Raw genomic sequence first — 27580 nt, forward strand, 5'->3', positions numbered from 1 at the left:
CTTTCAGGGTACAGAAGTTAAGATGGCTGGCCTGTAATTCCCTGGGTTGTCCTTATTTTCCTTTTTATTGATAGGCATTATATTTGCCCTTTTCCAGTCTTCTGGAATCTCTCCCGTCTTCTATGACTTCTCAAAAGATAATTGCTAATGGCTCAGCTATCTCCTCCTTGAGTATTCTAGGATGTATTTCATCAGGCCCTGATGACTTGAAGACATCTAATTTGACCAAGTAATTTTTAACTTGTTCTTCCCCTATTTTAGTCTCTACTGATCCTACTTCATTTTCACTGGCATTCAGTACATTAGACGTCCAATCACTACCAACCTTCTTGGTGAAAACCAAAACAAAGAAGTCATTAAGCACCTCTGCCATTTCCACATTTTCTGTTATTTCCCCCCCCCCCCCCCCCCATTGAGTAACAGGCCTACCCTGTCCTTGGTCTTCCTCTTGCTTCTAATGTATTTGTAGAATGTTTTCTTGTTACCCTTTATGTCTCTAGCTAGTTTGATCTCGTTTTGTGCCTTGGCCTTTCTAATTTTGTCCCTACATACTTGTGTTATTTGCTTATATTCATACTTTGTAATTTGACCCTAGTTTCCACTTTTTGTAGGACTCAAAAAAGAGTTTTAGATCATTGAAGATTTTCTGGTTAAGCCAGGGTGGTCTCTTGCCATGCTTCCTATCTTTCCTACGCAGTGGGATAGTTTCCTCTTGTTCCCTTAATAAAGTCTCTTTGAAAAACTGCCAACTGTCTTTTATTGTTTTTCCCCTTAGACTTGCTTCCCCTGGGATCTTACCTACCAACTCCCTGAGTTTGCTAGTCTGCCTTCTTGAAATCCATTGTCTTTATTTTGCTGTTCTCCCTCCTACCATTCCTTAGAATCATGAACTCATCATTTCATGATCACTTTAATCCAAGCTGCCTTCCACTTTCAAATTCTCAACCAGTTCCTCTCTATTTGTCAAAATCAAGTCTAGAACAGCCTCTCCCCAGTAGCCGTCTCCACCTTCTGAAATAAAAAAATTGTCTCCAATACATTCCAAGAACTTATTGGATAATCTGTGCCCTGCTGTGTTATTTTCCCAACAGATGTCTGAGTAGTTGAAGTCCCCCATCACCACCAAGTCCTGTGCTTTGGATGATTTTGTTAGCTGTTTAAAAAAAGCCTCATCTATCTCTTCTTCTCAGGTGGGAGGGGGTACAGATCTTTCCTTATCTGGATGACTGGCTCCTCAAGGGGGAGTCCTGCTCCGAGGTAAAGACCCACGTGGAGCTGCTCCTATTGACGTGCACCAGTCTCGGCATAGTGATGAACGAGACCAAATCAACATAGAGTTCATTGGGGCCCTGCTGGACTCCTCGAGGGCCACAGCCTCTCCCCCTGGACACGTTCGAGACCCTAAGGGATCTCATTGCCTCAGTCATGGCTTTCCTGGTGACCATGGCGAGGGCGTGCCTTCGAATTCTGGGCACATGGTGGCGTGTACGTACGTGGTTCGCCATGCCAGACTCCGTATGAGGCCCCTCCAGATCTGGCTAGCCTCCCAATTCTCCCAAGCTCGGGACGGCCTAGACAAGGTGCTCACAGTTCTGTCCCCGATACTGGGTTCCCTTCAGTGGTGGTCTTGCCTGAGCAATATGCTGCAAGGAGTTCCCTTCCGGGATGCCAGCCCGTCCATAGACCTGGTGTCCGATGCTTCGGACCTCCGCTGGGGAGCCCACACGGGGAACGTGCAGACCCGGGGAATGTGGTCGATTCCGGACTTGTCCCTTCACATAAATGTCAGAATTCAGGGCGGTGTGGTTGGCGTGTGTGGCTTTCCTCACGCACCTCCGCGGCAGGATGGTCAGGGTCCTCATGGACAACACCGCCACCATGTACTACATCAACAGGCAAGGTGGGACTCTCTGTCTCTAGCCCTCTGCCGGGAAGCCCTGAACCTATGGAAGTTCTGTATAGCCCACGATATCTTCCTGAGGGTGGCCCACCTCCCGGGCGTCTGCAATAGGCAAGCGGACCGCCTCAGCAGGGTCTTCTCCCCCCCCCCCCCCCCAGTACGAGTGGTCGCTTCACTCAGAGGTCGCTCATCGGCTCTTCCGAGAGTGGGGAGTTTCCCAGATCGACCTGTTCGCAACCCGCCAGAACCGGCTTTGCCCCCGGTTCTGCTCGAGGGGAGGGGTGGGAAAGGGTGCAATCTCCAATGCGTTCCTCCTACGGTGGTCGGGCCAGCTCCTCTATGTCTTTCCCTGGTTCCCTCTCATCGCCAAGGTCCTTCAGAAGGTGAAAGCGAACAAGGCGAGAGTCATTCTCATAGCCCCGGCGTGGGCCCATCAACACTGGTACGGGCCCCTCCTACACCTCTTGGTGGCCCCCCCGAGGACGCTGCCGCTCCGCCCGGACCTCCTCTCCCAGGACGGGGGGTGCCTCCTCCATCCCAATCTGGCCGTGCTCCACCTGACAGCGTGGCTGCTCCGTGGCTAAACGAGGAGGAAAACAGGTGTTTGGAGCAGGTAAGGCAAGTCCTCCTGGAAAGCAGGAAGCCGTCCGCGCATTGGACGTACGTGGCAAAGTGGTCCAGGTTCACCAGGTGGGCGAGTGAGCGAGGAGTCTCCTCCTCCACCACACCTCTCCAGCTTATCCTGGACTACCTCTTATCCCTTAGGGCCCAGGGACTGGCACCTGCCTCAGTCAGGGTGCACCTGGCGGCCATATCAGCCTTCCACCCGCCGGTGCAAGGGTACTCGGTCTTCTCCCACTCGATCTCCCGTTTCCTGAAGGTCCTCGACCGTTCATTCCCGTACGCCAGACCCCCCCATGCCGCAATGGGACCTCAACCTGGTCTTGTCCTGACTCACAGGGCCCCCCTTTGAACCTCTGGCCACATGTTCCTGGTCTCACCTCTCTTGGAAGGTAGCCTTCCCTGTAGTGATCACGTGGCCCGATGTGTCTCGGAACTTAAGGCCTTAACCTCGGAACCCCCCTACACAGACTTCCACAGGGATAAAGTCCAGCTCCGCCCACACCCGGTGTTCCTCCCGAAGGTGGTCTCCGCCTTCCATGTGGAACAGAGCATCTTTCTTCCCGTGTTCTGTCCTAAGCCCCATTCTTCTAATGAGGAACGCTGCCTCCACACGCTCGATGTGCATAGGGTGCTGGCTTTTTATCTGGATCGGACCAAGCCGTTCCGGAAATCCTCGCAACTCTTTATTGCCTTGGCCGAGCAGGGGAAAAAGGGCAGCCTATCTCCACCCAACGCTTTCCCGCTGGATCACTTCGTGCATATGCATGTGCTATGATCTGGCGGAGTCTCCCCCGCCATCGATCATAGGGTGCACTCAACGAGGGCTCAGGCCTCCTCAGCTGCCTACATAGCCCATGTCCCTATCCAGGACATTTGTAGGGCAGCCACTTGGGCCTCATTTCACACATTTACTTCGCATTACACGATCGTCTCCCAGTCTAAGGATGACGCTGGGTTCGGCAGGGCGGTACTTCATCCCGAGCTATCATGAACTCCTATCCACCTCCAACATTTATTGTTTGGAATCACCTACTGTGGAATACACATGAGCAATCACTCGAAGAAGAAAGGACAGTTACCTGTTCTGTAACTGGCGTTCTTTGAGATGTGTTTCCACATCCCGCTCTCCTTCCCCTCTGTCGGAGTTGTCCGGCAAGAAGGACCCAAGGGTGGGGGAAGTGCACAGCTCCCCTTATAACGCGGTATAGAAGCGCCACTCTAGGGGTCACAGTGGCGCTCCCCCAGTACAGGTATTGCTAAGGGAAAAACTTCCAGCACCGGTGCATGTGGCGAGCACGCACACCTACTGTGGAATACACCTGAGCAACACATCTCAAAGAACGCCAGTTACGGAACAGGTAACTGTCCTTTAGGTTGTTTGGATACAGGCACAGGTGGAGGGGACAGGAGCAGCGTTGGTACTGGTGATGCAACCCTTCCTAATCATAACGACTATATTACAACTCCCTCTTTCAAACTCCTCTGTTCTCTAGCTCCCCTTGGTCGTTTAGCCTCTTGCTTTTAAGGCCTTCTCTTTTAGGTCAGCTCTGCCCCGTCGTTAATCACACAGGGGGAGGGTGATCACAAGGCTGAGCCAGGGAACAAAGACTCACAGTCCCCAGACACACAGTCCCAACTGACCCTGTAACTGAAATAACCTGAAAGAGAGAGAAACAAACAGCCAAACAAACTCACTCACCCCAAAGTTAGTACTCGCACCTTCTTCATTCAGCAGGGGGATCTCCTTCTCCCCCTTTCAAACTTCCCTGTTTGCGGTTCCCTATTCACTAGCTCCCCTTGGTCACTTAGCCTCTGGCTTTTAAGGCCTTCTCTCCTAGGTCAGCCCTATCACACATCGCATCCTTTTGACAGCAGCCTACCTATTGCACACCCAGAACATGATTGCCAATGCTCCCATCAGAAACTTTGCAACCAGCCACGAGTAAGAGTTGTACGACTCTGTGATCACTGACATCTTTGGTCAGTGAGGAACCCCCGTGAGGGATCTTTTCACATCCCACACCAACACCAAATGCACCCGTACGTATCATTCCAGGGGAGGAATTGGAGCTCAATCACAGGGAGAGGCTCTAGTCATTGTTTGGTTGGATCGCATGAACTACACCTTTTCCCCTTGCACCTCCTACTATGAGTAATTTACAAGATCAGATGAGAGAAAGCAACAACCATCCTGATCGCCCCCTTCTGGCCTTGCCAATTCTGGCTCCCACTTCTTCCCAGCATGTCAAAGCACCCTCCACTCATGCTTCAGCTGTTCCCAGAGCTACTGACCCAACACAACGGCAGACTCCGACATCCCAACCCATACACACTTTGATGGCTTGGTTTTTGGATGGACACCTCCACTAGCACAGGAGTGCTTTTTAGCAGTGAGAGGGGTCCTTTCAAGCTGCAAAAAAGGACTCCACAAGATGCTTGTATTGCACCAAATGAACACATTTCACTTCTTGGGCTACACAACAGGGCCTTATCCCTGACACTATGGGCATCCCACTACTCTTGGAATATTTTCTTTATCTGAAGATCTTGGGACTTGACCTCAGTTCCATTAAGGTGCATGCAGTTGCCAATAGAGTCTTTTATCCACCAGTAGACTGCCGTTCGATATTTACTCACCCCTTAACTGTATGGTTCTGGAAGGGCCTTCTGTGGGAAAAACCCTCCCATTCAGTCTATCGCTCACCAATCAGACTTTAACCTAGTCTTCATCTCGCTGACAACCACTCCCTCTGAACCTATGGCCTCCTGCTCACTGTCCCTCCTTTCCATGAAAGTCGCTTTCCTCATCGCCATTACATCAGCTAGGAGGGTTGGTGAACTGGGAGCTATAATGGCCAACCCCCCTTTCACCACTTTCCATAAAGACAAGGTCTCTTTTTACGTCTTCACCCCAAGTTCCTAACCAAGGTGGTTTTCCAGTTCCACCCGAGTCAATCCATACACTTACTTATCTTCTTGTCCAAACCTCACGCCTCTAATGATGAAAGGAGACTTCACTCGTTAGGCGTTCGCAGGCCTGGGCTTTTTATCTTGAGTGGACAAAGCTATTCTGGAAATCTCCAAGGCTTTTTGTTGCCATAGCAGAGAGAATCAAGGGTCAAGCCATTTCCATCCAGAGAATTTCCAAGTGGGTCTCGGTGCATTACGTGCTACTATCAATTATTGGGACAATCCCTACCCAAAGGGATTTGGGCCCACTCCACGAGAGCACAGGCATCAACGACAGCCACACTTCACAATGTCCCCCTCGTAGGCATGTGGCGTTTGGTACACACCTTTTCCACACACTGTGCTCTAGTGCAGGGGTTCTCAAACTGGGGGTCATGAGGTTATTACATGGGGAGCTGCGAGCTGTCAGCTTCCACCTACAAACCCCGCTTTGCCTCCAGCATTTATAATAGTGTTAAATATTTTTAAAAGCGTGTTTTTAATTTAGAAGGGGGTCGCACTCAGAGCCTTGCTGTGCTAAAGGGGTCGCCAATACAAAAGTTTGAGAACCACTGTTAGTTCATGATTTTGCAGTGGACGCTTCATTTGGAGCTGCAGTTCTCAGTTCCACAGTCTCTGTGTACCATCCTCCCACGTTAGGTGGTACTTGTTACTCACTCTCAGTGAAAGACAATAGTGACTATCACTCAAAGAAGAAAGCAAAGTTACTTATCTGGAACTGGAGGTTCTTCGAAATGTGTGGTCCCCATCTGTATTCCAAAACCACTCTCCTTCCCCTCCGCTGCGGATACAACATATCTGGAGTAGAGAAGGAACTGGAGATAGTGGCAGGCCATCGCACTCTTTATTGCCTCAGGCAAAACCACAAAGTGGTGCAGGATGGATTCACTGACTGCTGAACAGTACCACTTTCAAAAGTTACGTCTCTGGACGCATGGTGCATGCACATAACCTCAGTGGAATACAGATAGGGCCCACACATCTCAAAGAACCTCCAGTTACAGGTAAGTAACTTTGTTTTCTCTACTGGGGAAGAACGCCTCTGTGCACCTGGTAACAAGTCCTGGCAATGTTCAGGAGAGATGAGTTTGATCCTAATAGCTCCTAGTGGCCCAGAAAGGAATGGCTCCCAGCTAACTTGTAGTCAAGTATCAGGGGGTAGCCGTGTTAGTCTGTATCTACAAAAACAACAAGGAGTCTGGTGGCACCTTAAAGACTAACAGATTTATTAGGGCATAAGCTTTCGTGAGTAAAAACCTCACTTCTTCGGATGCATAGAATGCATCCGAAGAAGTCGAAGAAGTGAGGTTTTTACTCACGAAAGCTTATGCCCTAATAAATCTGTTAGTCTTTAAGGTGCCACAAAACTAACTTGTAGATGGCTAAAGCTTTTCTCTTTTTTCGGAGAGCCTGTTCTCAGCTGAACACCCAATTCTAGAATATCTAGTTCCATCCCAAACAGAGAGCCCTCTCCCTGACAGCCAGGCCCTTGAAGGGGTAGAGACCTGTGTATAAGGATATAAATGGGGTAGATAAGGCATGTCCAACCTGATGGCACTTATCCTGGCACCTCAGAACCACCTACCAGTAGGAATCAAAACTTTAGGTAAGAAAAGAAGTGCTATGTGCTGCAAAACAGGTTCATGTGGCCCTTTTTACAGGCACTGCATAAAATCTGTTTGATTACCTTAGCCTTCAAGTTAGTTTCAGAGTTAACTCCATGTGATAGCTGCTGTATTGTGGTCTATAATAATCTATCTAAAGGTGGATCAGTGTCCCTGCAGCCCCTTGTCAAATTCATGCCAGGTTTGATGCTTTTGAAAGAATCCACATTTAATAGCCTTATGTGTCATAGGATATTAGTGTGGTCCTGTAGCATCTAGAAGCCTGAGACATGGACCAGGACCCCATTATGCTAGGGGCAGAACAAATACACAATAAAAATACAGTCCCTGCCCCTAAAACCTTGCAAGCTAAGTATAAGAGGTAATGGCTACAGATAGACAGGGAGTACAAAGAAACAATGAGACAGTATTGATCAGCATGATGGGCAGTGATCTCAGCACACCAGCAGCCTAAGAATCGTGAAGTTTTGACAAAGGAGAGGTTTTTTTAAAGGAATTTTTTGAAGAAGGATAACAAGGTAGCTATGCAGATGTTTAGGGAAATCTCCTCCCAAGCATGAGGCAGCATGGGAGAAAGCACAAAGATGTGTGTTTGAAAATTTAACAAGTGGGCAATGGAGGCTGGTATTATGGACAGATCAGAGGTGGGAATTGACATCTCAATAGTGAATGAAAGATGATGGTTAGGGTTCAGATTGACTGTAAAGATCCTTGAAAGTGGAGACAAGCAGCTTATGTCTGATGTAATAAAGAAGGGGGAGCCAGTGGAGTTTAAGGAGAGGAGTGACATGGTCAAACTGAAGGTCTAGGAAGATGAATTTTGCAGCAGCATTCTGAATAGAGTAATTTTCATTTGTCAGGACTAGAGGAAAGAATGTTGCGGTAATTAAGATGTAAGATGAGTGCCTGGATGAGAGTTCTAGTTGATGAAAGCTCCTTTTAAAAGAATCACTTCCTGTGAGCTAAGCATCTTATGTAGAAGGTCAATTTCCTGGTAGCTTCAGTTTGTAGAATGAGTGAGCTGTCTAGAACTCTCCAATGGAACTGATTAAATTCAGAGGTGGCATGTGGCTTCTTGTGTGAGGGAGATGGCTCAGGTTCTCATCCTCTGCTGCCACATGAAAGAATTAAAAAATCTTAAGAGTTTGAGATTTTTCCATTTGTCATATGCTAGGAAACTGAGACACAGGAAAGAGATGGACGATTTCATCCAAGAAACACAACTACAAAGTAATCGTTCCATTCTTTGCTGTTATGTTTGGAAGAATTGCTTTTCTTCTACCACAGTGGCTGAGATTAGCAAATTTGCAAATTACTCTTCTGAGGTCTATAATCTGTAGAAGGGCCCCATCTGCAACTCTGAGCTTCTCTCCCCCTCAACATATGTTAGTTTAATCTGTGGCATCCTTCAGGGCTAAGTTGGTGTCCTTAGCTAACTAGATAGAAGCTGAAGGAGAGTATTTGACTCTCGCTCAGCTTACCTGTGGAGATGTCAACATGTACAAATGCAGTGACATATTCTTAAAGGAAAACTCCTCCTCCTTCCTTCTGTGTTTTGACATGTGAGGGAAGTAGGTAGAAGTGTTGTGCCAGGCCACTTCTCATTGCTGTTGATTTGGTGGGGGAATGGAAGTGTGAGAGAGCTACCACTGTGGATTGCTTTTGCTGTTGCAGGCACTGTGTTTACTTATACTATTTATTATTATTATTATTTATTATTAATCAGGGATAGAGGGAAGAGAGAGAGTGATGGTTTCTATACTTCAGGCTTATTTGAAGCATGTTGTCTATTCTTGAAGTTACTATTTTCAATTATTTTAAGGCTCTCTGAGGAGCTCTGGGCGCCAACAAAAGTAAAATCTTGTACAAATGTCTGTCGTCTTGAATGATTTAGAAATACATATTTAATTCATTTGCACAGTAGAAGTGGCTAAATTCCTGTTTGTTTAACCTATGTAAAATGAACATGCTATTTTTGGTTGCAAAATAACTTTCAATAAAAATTGCTGGCAGTTCCTTTTTGCACCTTATATTTTACAGTCAGTGTTTGATTGTGGGACTACCAGACATGTAGGATCTGAAATTCTCTAGCTGAAGTGAGGAAAGGGAATCACTTTGTTAATTAAGAGAATACCAGGGTTAGCCATAGGAATAATGTATAGGCCTGATTTTATTTATTTTAAATAGGATAGATGCATGATTGCATGTCTCTTGTGGTGTGCAGTCACCACATATGCAAATCTGGCAGTGGAACATGGAAATGCCCAACAAGCTATTTGCATATGCAGGTACCACCGGGCCCAGGCATGGTACATGGCAGCTGTTTACAACTGCATATCTAACTTGTTTAAATTATAGCTATTTTAGTAACTGACTTGGGTGTGGTCTAGATGGCCTGTTAAGCTTTTCTTCTAAACGCCAACCTAATTTGTACATGTGACTTGAAGATGTAAAATACATGGACCCATCTGTCATGCAGTAAAATCTGGGGGGGGTTCAGCGCTGTCATATGCTCAGGTAGATATCTATAAAGATAATATTGTATTGTGTGGGAGTATACCCTCTTTGCTTTGTGTACGGGCTGAGAAATTCAGTGAGATGACCACTTAATAGAAATGAGTGTGGATACTATGAATTTAACAAAGCACTGGGTATAAGTAGGATTTTTACTAATGAACTAGTGATGTTGACATGATCAATGAAAGAAAATAGCAAAACAGACGTAATATTTGGCTCTGTGTCTGTTGACGCAGCTCTGAAGCAGCTGCTGCTATCTCTAGTTTATCTTTTTCTCTAGAGCTGATTTTTTTCTTGAATAATTGAAGTTAAAGTAAATGGTAAATAATTTTATTTAACTTTATAATATGAATAAAATGCATTAGTTCCTTCATTGATCTGTATAGCCTTGTTCTTGTAAGTCATGATACTTGCATCTGACACCTTTTGTGTCTTACCTGGGTGAAAAAGAAACAAAGGAGAAATATGGTTTGGAAACCTTATGATCCTAAAAAATGTTGAAGTTGGTGAGTAGCCTTGGGTTATTACAGCACTGACAGTGTGTTAAATTGCAAGTGGTGTGCTCATCATTTGGGAGTGAGTATGGAAGGAGGGGGAAACAGCAGGGTCTGTTTGCTGTATTAAGCTGTGAGATAGTGTCTTGATAATCCTTACCAATTTCCTTCCTTTATCACCTTTTCTTCCATAGGATGTTGTACTTGTAAACCTCCAACTGAGGGAGAATGATCAGTGGTGTTCTTCAAAGCCAGCAAATGCCACTCTTGTAGTGGACATGCTAGTGTAAAATGTGGTGGCATTTCTGTGAAAGCAGAACTGGAAAAAATTCAAATATCTAAACACTTCAGTTTTGTAAAGAAAGAAGCAATTTTAATTGTTGCCAGTTTTTTTAAAATGGAGAAGTAAAGTGGAAGATAACTACCTTTCTATAAGAGGCTAAGTAAATCAGGCATTTAGCGAAAAGCCATTTTACTGGACTTTGTTATATATCAGCTCCAGTCCCTTTTCCCTTTGGACTAGAGAGGGGCCTAAGCCCCAAAAATTAAATCTGCAACCAGATTTGAACCTCCAGTAGTTCCAAGGGATTTGGATCTTCTCTTTTGTATTGGGGATATCTTTGCTCTGAACTTGCATCTCACTTGTATAATGCACTATGAATCTACGGTTTTGCTGTAATCTACAAACTTTCTTTGAAAACCAGTTTGTCTTTTTTTAAAAGCGTAAGATTTGTAAATAGTCCTCTATAAAATCCTGAGAAATATTGACAAACTACATACATATTAGTTTCCACTTTGATATATGCTATTTGTCCTCCCCCTTCTCTGTAGGCTTTTGTGGATTTCTTCTCTCGAGGCCTCCATGCGGAATACAAGAGCAAGGGCATCATTGTACAGGTGAGTGGAGTTTGTTTCATTTAAGTATCCCTGTTATTGTGTGGTTACCACAGTAACAGTTGCTGTCTTGGCAACAAAAGGAAATCATCCCATTCACTCAAAAATGTGACGATGATAAACCATTAAAGATACAGTTTCCATTTTTGTTTGTCCCAGTATCAGTTGTTTCTGAACTCTTCCTGTTGAAATGAAGTATAAATGACTTAAAAACAAAAACCAAAGATGAGTGTTACAAATCATTCAATATTAGAAGATCAATGTAATTGACCGCACCTGTTACGATTTTAGCTACAATATATTCCATAAAACTGATTGTAGTTACGTACTAGACTAGTTACAACATTCCTTAATCTCCTGGTATGTTTGTCATGACATTATGCACCAGAAATCCAATAGCTAACCACACTAAGGACTAGAACACAGAACCTAAATGTCCTTTAGTTTATCACTAGTTAGGAATGATGCTGGCAACTCTAATAAAGTTTGTAACAGTAGGATCTCTGCACTCGCAGTTGCTTACACTATGGGGAACCGTAGCAAGAGGAACAGCTTTGCATCGGGGAAATAGGTTCATTTTGAATATCAGATTCCAGTTGTATAACTTCACAACTTGATATTGGTTTTACCTCATTTAACAAGTTTTTATCTTTGCGCTCTAGTTTACCTGCAGTAACTTAGCTGTGTTTACAGTAGACCAGTAAACCATCTGGGTACAAATTAAGAAAACCAGGGCTTAAGAGCACTGAATCAAGCTATGTGACACTAGCTGGCTTTGTTTGCAGGACCTTGTGGAAACCTTTCTGTAGTTTTGTATCTCTCACCTCTTTGCTTTGAGTTTCAGAATTGTTTGAACTCAAAAACTCAAAGCAATACACACATGACACCAAGTTTTGCCTGTCTTTGGGTGTCACAACCAATGATTTTTTTTTTCATGGTTTTTACCCCAGAGCATAAATCATCCCAGGGTTGGTGAGAGTTTCATAAGGCCCTATCTACTCTACAGATACAGATGTTATTTTTGTAAACACTCATCTGATCTCGTTACAAACATGGTTGAGTTGCGTCCATAGCTACCACTTTGCCTGCCCATATTTTGTATCATGTGATGTTAGAAAATCATGGTGGCTTTCTTAGCGCTTCAGTAGCAGTTAATGCTCAGAGGACATACATGTGGAATATCAGGTGCAACATCTGAGGCAATCTACTCTGGGATGTCCTACCACAGAAAGCTGGAAGGAAAGGAGGACTGACCAGGCAGGTTACACAGTCAGGAAAGCAATGCTACATGATGCAAAAAAAAGAAATATTTTTTTAAAAAAATCTTTCAAACAAGGTACAGGAGAACAGTTGTGAGCTGCCAGTGTTAGTGAGTACTAGCCATGAAGTGTCTGGACACAAACTAAGTTTTCACTAACTGGTTAAAAATGTCTAAAATTTGTTGAGTACACATGTCCTTAGGCAAGGAACAACTTGTCTGTTTCATGGATTTTCCTTTTTAGAGCATAATAAAAACATATTGCTTGAAATGCCTTTTGTCCTTATTTCTCAACAGTATTGTGCGGACAGTGCTAGGAAAAGGACAACTGATTCAATAAGCTATTGCATGCAATGTCCTTACAATGGCTTCCTTGTTTAAACCTACACTAAACTTTTTCTTAAAATTCCCAACTGTTGCTACCACTGGTGCAATTTCAGTAGGAGTACCAATGGTGAAACTTTAGTGTTGACAAGGCACTGGCGGCTGATAATGTTTTAAATATTGTTGCGCAGACCTGCTCTGAGCAGGAATAGATGACATGGTAATGAAAATGCAGTCAACATGACACTTTTACACAGTCAAGAAAACTTACTGTAAACACTGGAGAGCCCCCCTGGAGGCTGGAGTGCAGCTTCTAAAATTTTCTAGCTCTGAATGTAGAGAAGCTGAGAACTTGTGTATTTGGCAAACTTAAACTTTACTGAAAGCTGTTTCTCTGTGTTAGGTTTGCCTTTCTTCCCGCTAACAAAGTTTTCCCCTAGCTACCAGCATGTTTTCCTATAGACTTTGATATCCTAAATGCGTCAAGCTAATGAATAGTGTTAGCCTGGCTTTTCTTCTCTGGCATGCTGGCTCTCTATTGTTGGTAGCTCCCCATCTCCTCCCTAAATTTAAATGAATAGCCATTCTGTGTTGTGTGGGTCTAATAGCTGGTGATCAGAATTTCTTATGCTAATTGTAGTAAGTTATTGGTCGTCTTTCTTCCCTGCCCCAGTCTGAGCCCCTGTGCCTACCACTAATGAACCCTAGAGGCATACCTTTAAAGCTTGGCCAACGTGTCTCCTTCATTCCCTTAGGAGTACTTCAGCCTCTTGAAATCTGAAGTATGGGGTTCATCACTACAACTTTCTCAATGGTGAATAGACTTTGAATTCCAGACTTGCATTTCCACTTGAGGTAGCTGTTTAAAATGGCATGTCCTCAGCTTATACCAGACCAATAGAAAACACTTGTGTGAAAAGCAGAAACACACAACAGCTTGTTAATATACTACTTCTGAAGCTCAGTACAAGTTGTAGCAATGCTGCCCGAGTGAAAATGCCTTCTCTTTGGATGCCAGGTTCGATCAGTGTGGTTGTATTGTAATGCAGAGAAACTTTTAGGTTCAGAAACCAACTCCTTTCTGGCTCCAGGGGCCACTTCCAATCTTCAGTTGGAGAATAGCAACTACATAGCTTCAGGGTCAAGTATTCCTGTGCGTGTATGGAGAATAGGATGAAAATCTATAGTGGAAAGTAGCTGCCAAGAATGAAAGGAATATGGAAGAATCTAAGGATTTCTCTCAAGACTAACTTGCGAGTTTCCTATTAATGGGGGTGCCCATGCTCTGTCTGCAGAAACATGATTCTCCATGGAATAGTCAGTCTGAAGGGGTCATTGGGTGGTTCTTCCTTCTGTTCATTCTATTCTTATTTTCTGCTTCAGAACAATAGGCAGGGAACAGCTTTCTGTCAATGTTGGGCATTTTTGCTTCTTTTCAAATACTTTTACACATATTTTAAAAGTATAAGGAAGGAAAAAATCTTAACTCTATTTACATTTCTTCCTAATCCCTCTACTATAGTATCCCGGCAGTGGTATAGTACTGGATTTTCTTTTACACTTTTGTCTTGTTTGAAGGATTTTCCTTGAATATCTGAGATTTTTTGTTATTCTGTATAAGTAGGGGTTTTTGGGGGGGGGGGGGAGGATTGTGGGCATTAAAGAGGCTTTTTCATAGAACCCTGAAAGTACCTTCCTGTACCTCTGGGTGGGTGGTAGTACCAGAAGATCTGAATGCAGCAGTTTCTCAAGAAGCATCAGTATAAAAAGATTATGATCCAATTTGTCTTCCTTCATATAGGGAGTGAGTGTGGTTTACAAGCTAGTGCATAAGACAGGGACACAGGACTCTGAGTTCTATTCGTAGGTTTCCCACTGATTTATATGATCAGCTGCTCTCCAGACTTTTCTGGTCTGAACAGTGTAGTGTGTTATATGCAAGCACCCGGTTTTATCCATAGCAAACCTTGCTTTGCTTACAGCCTTTCAATCTCTTGATCCCAGTTGAATAAAACATACCTCTGAATAGTTTTACCACTTTTGTATTCCCTAGGAAAAATTAACAGCTTTTAGGACATATAGGAGCATTAGCCCAAACAAAAGATCGCATTCTTAGTGAGAGATGGTAGAGTTAATGTTTCTGAAGCATTTTTTTCCACTATAGAATGCAGGAGATAAAATGTTGTTCCGTAGTCTTATAACTTTTTTAACTACAGTGAAGTGTTTAGAATAATAGTTTATATATAGCATTCTCTAGCCATCAGCGGTACAGCTTATTCCCACTCGGTGCTCAGTTTCTCTGTGCAGACAATGAATTATCTTTCGGCACCATCTAGTTGTGCATCTAAGTAGTGCAATTTGTACATAAATTTTTTTTGTTTCAGAATGGTGTGGATAGTTAAGATTGAAACTGTATTTTGCCCAAATTTGCAGAAAGGTGTTCAGAGAAAAAAAAGGGTATGTCTTAAAAGAAACACTTGCTATATTTTACTTCAAATAGCTTGTCCTCAAAACTTCATATGAAACTTACTGGAGAGATGCTGGCAAGATTTACAGCCTGGAGACTTGAAAAGGGATTTTGGAGAATTTATTCATTTTTGAATTTGGAATTGCCAGATAGTCAGTCAAGTTCCAGCAGACGTTTGAAAGGCAGCAAATGAAAAGTAGAACCTTTGAATTTAAAAAGTATAGGCAAAATGTTCAAACTTGGATGCCTAAAGTTAGGCACATACATTCATATTTAGACACATGAATGAGTGGTGTGGTTTTACAGAGATGCTGCTGACCTATAATGGGAGTTGAAGGCATTTACACTTCTGAAAATCAGATCACTTTTTAGGGTGACCAGATAGCAAGTGTGAAAAATCGGGACGGGGGTGGAGGGTAATAGGTGCCTATATAAGAGAGCCCCAAAAATCAGGACTGCCCCTATAAAATCGGGACATCTGGACACCCTACCACTTCTATTAAAGTGCCTTTATCCACATTTGAAAATTGTGTGCTAAGTCTTTAACCCTTTTATTTGCAAAGAGCCTTGAAAGTATAAACTGATCACTGGGAGTCTTGTTATGATGATTTTTAAAAAATGCACTGGGGGGGAAGCAGGGAGAGGAGGAAATCCCAATCTGCATTAGCCATTCTTTTCCCTGAATTCCCCAATCAAGTCTTGTGCACATAGGAATGTTTCAGCCCACGCAGAAATCTACCCCCTTGTGGAATGGAACACAACAACTAGCAATACTTTAGAATGGGAAATGGACTTCCTTATGTAACTAAAGCAACAAGAAATCTGGGAAGACAGAATTAAGTTACCCAAAATTGGAATTAGCTCAGAACAGTGGAGCTGACACTATTCTCAAAGTTCCATAAACAAGCAGAAGTACACTGATTTGAAATCCTCTGCAAGAGACTTACCCATCACCACACTCCTTAATGTCACGCTGCGGCATTGGTTTGGTAACAGCTCTGCCTACTGAATCGTGAGCCCCACTACTGCACCACCTGGATTCTCCTAGCAGTTCTTCTGTCCAAGTACTGGTCAGGACCAATCCTCTTTAGCTTGTGAAATCGAACAACATAGCCCTAGGTTATATGTCTATGGATTATTAATTCTCTTGAATCCTGATTGTGGATCGATCACACACACACACACACACACACACACACACACACACACACACTACACATGATAGGTTGTGATTTCACCAAAAGGTGATTCGATTTTTTTTCTTAAAGTTTAACTGAAGTTCATACTTCTTTTAGAATCCAGTACTGCTAGCTACAGGACACCTAATGTACTCTATGAACTTTGTGGCTTCTTGCCATCTTCAGTAGTTATATGTAGAAACTGCCTGAAAACACACTGGGGTCTATTTGGGGAATCTGTTTTTACAATTTATTATTCTGATAATGCTACAAAGTTTGTTAACATATTCATAAATGATCTGGAAAAAGGGGTAAACAGAGAGGTGGCAAAATTTGTAGATGATATTAAACTACTCAAGATAGTTAAGTCCTAGGCAGACTGCAAAGACCTACAAAAGGGTCTTACAAAACTAGGTGACTGGGCAACAAAATGGAAAATGAAATTCAGTGTTGATAAATGCCAAGTAATGCACGTTGGAAAATGTAATCCCATCTATATATATAAAATGATGGATTCTGAATTAGCTGTTACTACTCAAGAAAGAGATCTTGGCGTCATTGTGAATAGTTCCCTGAAAACATCCACTCAATGTGCAGTGACACCCAACATTCTGTTAGCTTTTTTGACTATCATTAGGAAAGAGATAGATAATAAGACAGAAAATATCATATTGCCTCTATATAAATCCATGGTACGCCCACATCTTGAATACTGCATGCAGATGTGGTCACCCCATCTCAAAAAAGATGTATTGGAATTGGAAAAGGTTCAGAAAAGGGCAAAAAAATTATTAGGGGTATGGAACGGCTTCTGTATAAGGAGAGATTAATAAGACTGGGACTCTTCATCTTGCAAAAGAGATGACTAAGGGGGGATATGATAGAAGTCTATAAAATCATGACTGGTGTGGAGAAAGTAAATAAGGAAGTGTTATTTACTCATTCTCATAAACAAGAACTAGGGGTCACCAAATGAAATTAATAGGCAGCAGGTTTAAAACAAAAGCAAGTATTTCTTTACACAACGCACAGTCAACCTGTGGAACTCTTTGCCAGAGGATTTTGTGAAGGTCAAGACTATAACAGTGTTCAAATAAATTAGATAAATTCATGGAGGACAGGTCCATCAGTGGCTATTAGCCAGGATGGGCAGGGATGGTGTCCCTAGTCTCTGTTTGCCAGAGGTTGGGAATGAGCGACAGGGAAAGGATCTTTTGATGATTATCTGTTCTGTTCATTCCCTCTGGGGCACCTGGCATTGGCCACTGTCGGAAGACAGGATACTGGGCTAGATGGACCTTTGGTCTGACCCAGTATGGTGGTTCTTATGTTAAGAAATTGCAGTGTCAGGGAATGCCTTGGTGTAAATGTGGAATCCACCTCTTGCTGACAAGGCTGTAAGCATGTCTCTCCCAGGCCAGGCACAGTAGTGGGTCATTAAAACTGAATAGCTGTCTATTCAGGTGGAAGGATCTTGAGGACAACGGTTTAGCTGGAGCCTCGGAGAACTAGTTTGTGGAGGTTGGTGATATGAAAAGTGGAAAAACACCAGCAGTAGAACAAAGGAACCAGGTGTTGATAGGGGGACATATAAACTCAAGGGACTCATTGAACAGGAAGCTTTGGATAGGAAAGAAGAAAATAGAGGCAGGCTTTTGTAGCATGGGTCCTTTTTAAATGCTGACCAGCCAAGGTCAGAGACAGCTAGCTGACCTAGAGAAAGGCTCCTTTTTTTTTTTTGAAGGGAAGGCTATAGGGAAAGGATCCTTGGTGCACCAGAATACTCTGTCCAGGCCCAAAGAACTCTCCATAGTGATGAGGAAAGTGAGGTAAGGGAAATATATACAGGCATGTCTTATTTTCTTGAGATCTGTGTGTGTCATGCTGTTAAGTAAAGAGCAATGGTCTTTATAATTCTGTGGAAGTCTGTCTGTCTGGAGTTTTTGGGGAAAGGTTGTGTTTAAGCTACTGGGAGGGAGCAGAGGCGGACGGCAGTGGTCCCAGAGGCTAGGCAGTTGGACTGCAGGGTCTCTTCTCTCAGACGCAAGTGCTAGTTAGACAGAGGCTCTATATTTGGAGAGCACACCTAGAGACCCCAAGCCAGGATATACAATATGAGCTTTGTTTCTTCTTGCCATGCTCAGTAGATGTACATGGAATTTTATTGAAAATACACTTCACTTACTGTGATCTCTTTTCCTACCTACAGAGTGTTCTACCATATTTTGTGGCTACAAAAATGTCTAAAATCCGCAAACCAACCTTCGATAAGCCCAGTCCTGAAACATACGTAAGAGCTGCCCTGGGCACAGTAGGCCTGCAGTCCCAGACCAACGGATGTCTGCCCCATGCCATTTTTGTAAGTTACCTTCAAAAAGGGGATGTTACTCATTTTGTGTGGTCCTGAGTATGTTCTGCATGTATTCTGACCATGGAGGAAAGAGAATTACATTAGTTACGTTTTTTTTTAAATCCTGAGACTGACCGTTGTTCTTTCGTACTTAGTCCTAATTTTGTCACATTTGAAAATGTAGAAGAGATTAATTTTAAGTTCGTTTGGTGCAAGTGATAACAGTTGGAGTTTTTTCTTTTAATTTCTTAGGGCTGGATCTTTTCTCTTCTTCCCACCTCAGCAATCATCAACTTGACAATGCAAAAACACAAGGAAGTGCGGGCTCGCTACTTAAAGAAAGTGAAGGAAAACTAAGTTGCAGCAACTTGATCAGATGTTTTGACACATGGTGGCTCAGTACCCACAATTCAGCACGAAATAGACTTAATCACATTTAAAATTTTCTCTTATAGTTTTTACTTTCTAATGGGACCAAACACCAATTTGGGGTGGGATTATGATATAACATGATTTCTTTCTGGCCTCGACTTTCCAATATTGATTTCAAAATATGCTTGATTTGTTGGTCATATGTGACTATGGGATACTAACTGGATTTAATCATTAGCTTTATGTAATGTATTTATACCAATGAATAAGGAATTGTATCTCAGTGCAAGTAGCTTGGTGATAAAAGAAAAAACCCACAATAAAGCAAGACAAAGTGCTAGGGCGTCTTAAAATACATTGAAGTCAGATGGCCTGTGCTTACTTAAAAAGAGAAAATGGAAGTTGATTTCCAAAATGAAAAAATTAAAGTGATGGCCAAAGGCCAGTTATATAACCACCACCTGTTTTCTGTGTTGTGCATGTTTGGGTGAAGGGAAGAATGGTGGCAGTTTGTCTTTCAGATATACTGCTGGGAGAAAACATGGTTATTAAAAAAGGCAAGCTAATGTTCATTGATGTAGCCACTCCCCAGCTCAGCTTCAGAGTGCTTGCGAGGATGCTGTATGGCTAGTCTTCTCGTGATGTTTCCCCATGTTTCACTTAGCAAGCTGTATGTGTATTGGGACACCAGGGAGAAGTATGTGTAACTTCCCCTGGGCAGAGCTGCCCGGCTGCTATGTATGAGTCTCCAATAAAACCATTTCCAGGCTAGTGTCAAGTTAACTAAAAATGGGTGGGCTTTCTCAGTTATTTTTTGTTTTACATCCTAAAAGACCACTCATCGCTTTCATCTAGTGTACTAAAATGGATTCTTGAACCAACATTTGATTGTTTTATGTGTAAATTTGAAGGATATACTGTAATCTGTTTTATGAAGTAGAGGGAAGTGAGCCAAAGTGTACAATGGGAGTGATTGCTATATATATTTTAACATCCTAAAACAGCAATTGTTTAAGTTCTTGCATCTTGAATATTAATGCTAACTTTTCAAAAATATATTATCTTCTGTATTTGTAATGACCTTTTAAAAAGATTGATGCCTGCTGTAATCTGTAGACAGTTGTAGCACAATGTAGATAAATGGTACCAGTTACACACTGCTTGTTGGTTGATCTGTAAAACACAGTATTAGTACTTGAAATGCAGATCTTGAAATTCAGTGCTGTCTTTGTTAGGGCTGCTGGTTAAACTCTTTTTCTGGCACATGCACCAGTCTGTTCTCCTCTGTGGGCCTGCTGATATAAGAAGCTGAATCTTTGAAACCAACTTCTATAAATGAATGTGCAAATTAAAAACAATAAATGCATTTAAATGTAGAGAAACTGCAGAATCAAGTGCTTCAAAAGTTTGTTTCTAGGCTGAGCCATGAATGTGTTTTTACACCGTGAAAAAGTCCACTCTGGGAGAGGAGTGGGTTTCTGGATTACAAAAGATTGGATTGCTAAAATATTGGATAATTTTTAATAGGATATGTGAAATAAAAGCCATCCTGGTTGGCATCGTCGGGTTGAAAGTTTTAGCCCAGACGGAATGCTCCATTGAGGCTGCACTATCCTTATCTCACCATGGGGGAACATTGATCAGGGTGTGTGTGTAAAGTCTATACTGCCCCTGCCTGTGTCTGTTTGCTCTGTAGATAAAGATTTTGGTCTCCATTGACATCAAACTCTTTACCAACCATAAATGTACTAAAACTGTATTTTAAAAGTAACTTACATGGGCAATAGCTTCATCATTTTTAGTGATGCTAGAAATTCTGTGATCTGGAGTTGTTTATTGCCCTTGAGAGAATAATTTAAAGCTCTGTTTTTAAGTTAAATGTGTTGTATTGAAGCATGAAGGGGCTAACATTTCTGTACATTGAACATACATGAATACCGATGCAATGGTGCTGCTCAGGTATGAGATGAGGATCTTATCCCATAGCTTTTATTTTGGAGTTGGGGTGATTGAATGTGGGTGGATTAGATTGCATAAGGCCACTGTTTCTTGGCTTGCTTTGGAGAAGACATGGGGTTATTTGACTAACTAATTCTGTGTATATTCTTTTTCTAACACGCGCACACAGAGAACTGAAATAGTTAAAATAAAAGATTACTCCTGAACGGTTAACTCTTGTTTCCTTTTTTAAATGTTTTGTCCTGCTTCATTCAAATGATAACTGGTGTCTTGTATACAGGGCAGCACAACACTTGAAATGATCCTTCCCCACCCCAAAGAGAGCACCATTACTGTGGCTTCCTGCTTGTCAAGAATGACAACTAAAAGTGGCATTTGTTGTTGTTGTTGTTGTTGTTTTTTTGTTATATCAAAGTAAACCACCAAAGGGAAATAATTCACTTTCCTGCATGTGTTCCTAGTTTGACTGAAGCTAGCTGCATAGCGAGTGCTAACTTGGACGAGAACTCTTACGTTCAAGCAGCGTGTTCAGTTTTTGCATTGTATAATATTAAGCACGTTACTAGCATCGTAAATTGCAGCCCAGGAATTGCATTCTGATGCTTTAAAATCTCTTCTCTATTTTCAGTTAAATATGGGAGCCTTCTCCACGTCCTCTCCTAAACTGCTTTGTATTTGCAGTTTAAAAACCTGCTACGTTTCAGTAATTGAAGTGATTCCTATGTACAATATTTTGTGAAGTGCTATAAAAATAAGGCAACTTTCCTTTTCTGCACTACATTTTTCATTTAAATTTTTTACAAATGTTCTGAATTATTTTTATAACTTATGTAACTCCAGTTCTTGCATTATTTGCACTCCCTTTTTTCTGAGTGAGATGGGTGGAACAGAAGTGAGGTCAGTCACACGGTAGGTAGGTCTAAGGACGTAGTCTGCACAGAAAAAAAAAATCGGTAACTATATGGACAGCACAATTACTATGATGCAAATTTGTAACATGGAGGATAGAATCTGTGACTTTGGCCTTAAAAGGCTTCTACCATTTGTTCTAAACAATCTTCAACAACTGTAGCAATGCACTGATACCACTAGATGGTGACAGTTACACACATACTCAAGCAGGTCAGACATGTTCTGTCTTCAGAAGACAGAAGTGGATGGCAAAAGTGTAACCAGAAGTAAAGAGGCAGAGGAAATCCAATAATGTACTTGGAAGGCTGATTAATAGCTCAATCAGTGCAGTAGCATTTATAGTGATGCCTAGCACGGTCTAGGACCAAAAGGTAGTTAGCACTTACAAAACTCATGACTACGTACATATGTGTCAGACAGTTTTCTAAACTTTTTTTTTCATTGTCGGGAACTCAAATGCTTGGGCTCACTTTGTCTGAGTTGAGACTTTTAGCATTAGAGGTAACTTTGCAAACTTCTTGTTCTCTTCCCTGACAGGAGCGAACGCTACTGCTTATACACGCAAGTGAAAAATGGTTCCATTATAAGGATGGCCAGGTAGATCTTGTGTAAGTTCTCATAACTTTTACAAGGCTGGGTTAGCGTTTACTCAAACTTGCCTTTTCAAACATGGAAACTCCATGTCCATTACCCAGTCCCAGCGAGAAATGGGGAACTGGATCTCCCTTTAAGCAGATACAATTCATTCACCATGAAGCCCCAGTGCCACAAAACAGCAAGATTTTTTTTTTTTAGTAAAATTTTGTGAAAGCATTACGTGTCCTCATTTTCAAAGGTGCTGAGCACCTGCAGCTCCCCTTGACTTCTTGGGATTTGTTGGGTGCTCAATGCTTCTGAAAATCAAGTGAGCATTACATAAATGTACAGAGACCAAATAGAACAAAAGATTCATGAAATGTTTCCCTTTTAAGTTTTCCACATATTGAAAGTTACAGTTCCAAAATTTTACTAAAAAAATAAAAATGAAAGTAATATCACTGGATTGTAGGTTCATAATGGTCAATTGCCACTTAATCGATATTAAATGAAAACTCTGAGGAGGAAAGTGTGATCACACTGAATAAAAGGGAAATGAAATAAGAGGAGAATGAGGTAGAAGAGAAGCTCATATACAGGCTCCTTGCCTGAGCAATGTGAGCAGAAGGACTGAAAACACTGAGCAGCAAGGTCGAAGTTACACTTTCTCTATTTCCCTCAGCCATCCTATATTGCATAGTCATTGCAGACTGACGCACATTTGGCAGTGTGCAGAAAAGGATTTCTGCCTTAGGTTAGGAGTGGCGGTGTTCCACCGGGCTGATTTGTTGGGGAAGCTTGCAAGAAATGCTCTTTTTAATAGCGAGAAAGAGAAGTCTAAGTCACTACCAGTAACGTAGGGTTGTCCTGCTTCCTGAGTGTGACGGGGTGAAAAGTTTGAAATACTAAGATTTTTTTCAACGTGTTAAAACGTTTAATAAATTACCATTGAAAAGGTTCCAAAAGGACGGGTGGCCTCTTGTGTCTCTTAAGGGGAATCTCTCCTCTCTACTATTTATCAACACACCTAATACAAATCTGTAAAAGAGGAGTTAGTCCTGAAAGTCATCAGAAGGGGACAAACCAATTTTGAGCAGGAGAAAAGGGAGACACACACAATTCAGAGACTGTGCTGCTCTAACTGTTAAAATCAAAAGGTTAGAAAGGCTGAAAGAAGTTAGTATAGAGCAAAGGTTCTCAACCAGGGGTACACGTACCTCTAGAGGTACGCAGAGGTCTTCCAGGGGATACATCAACTCCTCTACATATTGACCTAGTTTTACAGCAGGTACATAAAAAGCACTAGTGAAGTCAGTACAAACTAAAATTTCATACAGCCTATGACTATTCTGTTCTATATACTATACACTGAAATGTAAGTACAATATTTATATTCCAATTGATTTTATAATTGTATGGTAAAAATTAGAAAGTAAGCAAGTTAAGTGAGGTGAAACTTGAGGTACACAAAACAAATCAGACTCCTGGAAGGGGTACAGTTGTCTGGAAAGGTTGAAAGCCACTGGTATAGAGCACACTACTGTATCTCTGACTTACCCAGAACAGGGCTCAAAGAACGGAGCCTTTTAAAAGTTCTTCTACTGCAGTATACCTAACAACCTTCATCCTTTTAATCTTCACTAACCTATAGACTACGTTAACTATCTTAGAGGAAAAATCCTCCTGAACAAGTGAGTATTTGAAGAACGTGGTTCTGAAGAGCCAAAAACCAGACTTGCTCGACATGAGACCAGTCAGATTGAACCTGAAGGAAGCAACTGCCTGCAACAGATGTACTTAACCAGATTTAAGATAGAAGAAGCCTGAGGATTCTGCTGGACACTCATTACCCATGGTATCCCATCAGTTGGGAATCATCCAGGATAAGCAACTTCCCAGCTGAGGTGAAAAGACACTCTAATTATAGACGCACAAGGTGGGTGAGGTAATATCTTTTATTGGACCAACTTCTGTTGGTGTGTGAGACAAACTTTTGAGCTTACACAGAGCACTTCTTCAGGTCTGGGAAACAGCTACAACAACACTGCATATACTAAGTATAGACAGACACTTCCAGTAAAATGGATTAAACATAAAATATATCCTGGTCGTATTGCTTGTATTCTGCCTATGCTGAAAAATTGTTTCATAAATCTTTCCCTGAAGACCTAAGTAACTAGAAACCTTGTTATCTGCCTGAGCAACTTGCTGACAGGTAACCTCTTCTAGAGATTGCTTAAATCTTTGAGTCCACTGACTTACTTTAAACCAAATATACCCAGTTGTTTTATAGAGGCACACATCTGTATCTATGTTGTCTATGTCTACAACTTCACAGATGTTAATTTATTATGCGGGGACAGGGGAAGAGTTGAGAGTGAAATTAGCCAAAGGAGTTATCTGCAGTATTGATCATTTGATTCCTACTTCGTAATTTTCTGGGTTATTCAATATACTTATGCAGGACAGCCATTAGTGTAATAACTATTAATTTTATATATAAGGTCTATATAGCCTACATATTTACAGGCCTGGACTTGGATATTGAAAGTCTTAGATCATGTACTGTGATTTATAGATTTTAACCAAATTTAGTGTCTAGAAATTCCATCCACTTGACGTCCACCAAGTTAAATGCCTGGTACCTTTGAATGTTTGTCTGTACCGCTGTCATCTCACTGGCAATGACCCTGTTCACCTATTCCTCTGGTACTACATCGCCCTGGTATCTTAAAGTGGACTCTTAATCTGATTCTGAGAGAGTTCCTACAGATCAGAATTCTTTTCTACAACCCATCCATGTATATCCTCTATCTTCAATGCACAGCTCGAGCTCTTGGCACTGAGACATACGCAGATGGATAGAAACACTATTGTTGGGTTGAGCCACAATCCTATACCAGATGCAGCACTTACCCTTCTGGCGTCCTTGGGGAGTTCCCCCAGATTCGAGGGCAATTTCTCCTCCGCACCAAACTCCAAGATGGTTGAGGCGCTATTTTCAGTCTGCTACCATCTTTGGTGCTTATGCTGGCACAAGATCACCATCCAGGTGCTCTTCACCTATGGGTACTGTCCTGTTCTCATGGATGCTGGCACATGATCTCCACCTGGGTGCTGGTCTCTGGCCAGAACCATCCTCTGTGCTGACGTTGCTACCCATCAGGTGAGAGAGGTTTAACCTCCAGTTCTTTTCCCTTCTGAGGTTTTAGTCCACTGGACCAGACAGACATTTTACTGCCTTCAGTGAGTAAGCTGGATGGAGCTACTGTATGAAGCTACTGTATCTGAGTCATCTACTCCAACCACTGATGACTACAAGGAATACCAGGAGCTCATGAAGAGGTTAGCTAACTCTGAGGATCCAGATTGCAGTAGTCCAAGATAACCCTCTTTGGCTTGTGGACATCTTGCATTCTTTTGGTCCAGCTAGAATGGCTCTGTCTATTAATGAGATGACTTTGTGCCCACAGATAAGTGCCCCGAAAAGAGGTATCAAGGACCTTCTCAAGGACATGAATAATTTTATTCACATCCCACCCAGGGTGCTTGATGGTGGTGGCTGTGAATGAAAAATTGAGACACCAATGAACAAAATCCATTCCCAAGGAGAAAGAAGCTAAAACCCTTAAATTATTTAGAAGAAAAGTTTACTCCTCATCTGTCTTACAATTTAGAATCGCAAATCACTAGGTGTTACTGGCCAGGTATGACTATTCATATTTGGATGGAATGTCTAAATTTCAGGACAAATTACCAGAGGAGGCAAAAGAGGAGTTTAAGGCCTTTATTAATTAGCATTGTCCAGTTCTCCACTCTTCTTTACAGGCCACACTAGACAATGCAGACTCAGCAGCTTGAGTGATGGCCATGGCCATTATTATGCATTGTGCTTCATGGCTCCAGGGATCAGGCATTGTGCTTGAAGTGCTGCAGGCTATAGAAGATTTGCCGGTGAAGGCCCAAGTTTTTCTGGCAAAACTGATGAGACTCTGCACTCTTTTAAAAAAGATTCCAGGGCAACTCTGAAGACTTCAGGGATTTATACCCCTGCTGTAAAGAGGAAGCATTTTTGTCGTCCTGTCCAGTAGAGAGATCCCTTTTATCCATTATGGCAGCCTAATTACTCCAGGAGATACCAGAGGTCCCAGAAAAAGGGACTGCCTCCCCATGTTTCTCCATCTGCTACCACTAGACATTCTTCTACCTCAAAGCAGTCTCTTTGACTTCTTGGTTGAGGACAATGAACCGCTCATGGAGAGTTCTCCTCCCTTTGGCAGCGGGCTATTCCACTTCCTAAGGGTTGGATCACATCAGAGCAGTGGATTCCAAACACAGTGGAACTGGGATATACTCTTCAGTTCACAGCAATGCCTCCCATTCCCTGTCCCTTTCCAGTGACCAATTCCACAAGCCCATACTGATCAAAATAGTACAGTCTCTGTTGCAGTTATGGGCCATGCAGGAAGTGCCCCCTCGTCTTCAGGGGAGGGATTTTATTCCCAATATTTTATCATAACAAAGGCCAAGGGATGCCTCAGATCCATTCTGGACCTACAAAATCTCAACCAATTTTAAAAAAAAATTGTATGGTTACTCTATCCTCTACTATTCAGACCCATCTCCTAATGATTGGGTGCCCTCGACTTAAGGGATGCATGCTTCCATGTGGCTATATGCCAGAGTCACTTCTTAAGATTTGTAATAGAAGAGGTTCATTATCAGTTCATGGACCTTCCGCTTGGCCTATCTTCTGCCCCCTGCGTTCTCAAAAAATGCACGACAGTGATGGCAGCACGTTTTTGAAAGATGGACAGCCAGGTGTATCCATACCTGGATGACTGGTTGCTCCATGGACAGTCTAGACAGAGGTGCAAGAAGAGGGGCAGAGGGATCAGTCTCACTTCCAGTCCTTGAGTCTTCAAAGACAAATTTTTTAGCAATCTCATGAGGGGGGCTGGCTCAGGTTGTCTGTCTGGCTCTGACTAGACACTTTGCCTCTCCCAAGAGCCACCGCATCCCCACAATGATGAGGCTACTAGGACATGTGGCAGTTTGCCACATACATGACTCAGTATGCAGATAGCACATATGTGACTTCAACTCACCTCTGGATCATGTAGTGGCAGTTGAAGTCAGTTAACCATCCCTCCTGAAATC

At 42.5% G+C, this 27580-nt stretch overlaps 1 protein-coding gene across 2 annotated transcripts in view; it reads left to right on the forward strand.

Annotated features, from left to right (window-relative positions):
• HSD17B12 (hydroxysteroid 17-beta dehydrogenase 12) overlaps positions 1-21138 on the forward strand; it is a 253973-nt gene extending 232835 nt beyond the window's left edge. For both annotated transcript variants that reach the window (XM_065592787.1, XM_005286751.5), the window contains 3 exons: positions 10962-11027; positions 18461-18610; positions 18854-21138. In XM_065592787.1, coding sequence (XP_065448859.1) covers positions 10962-11027; positions 18461-18610; positions 18854-18958 — 321 coding nt within the window. In that variant the 3' untranslated portion in view covers positions 18959-21138. The remainder of the gene's footprint in view (positions 1-10961; positions 11028-18460; positions 18611-18853) is intronic.
• The last annotated feature ends 6442 nt before the right edge of the window (positions 21139-27580 follow it).

This window comes from Chrysemys picta, chromosome 4 (assembly GCF_011386835.1).
Source record: "Chrysemys picta bellii isolate R12L10 chromosome 4, ASM1138683v2, whole genome shotgun sequence".
Classification (NCBI taxonomy): domain Eukaryota; kingdom Metazoa; phylum Chordata; order Testudines; family Emydidae; genus Chrysemys; species Chrysemys picta.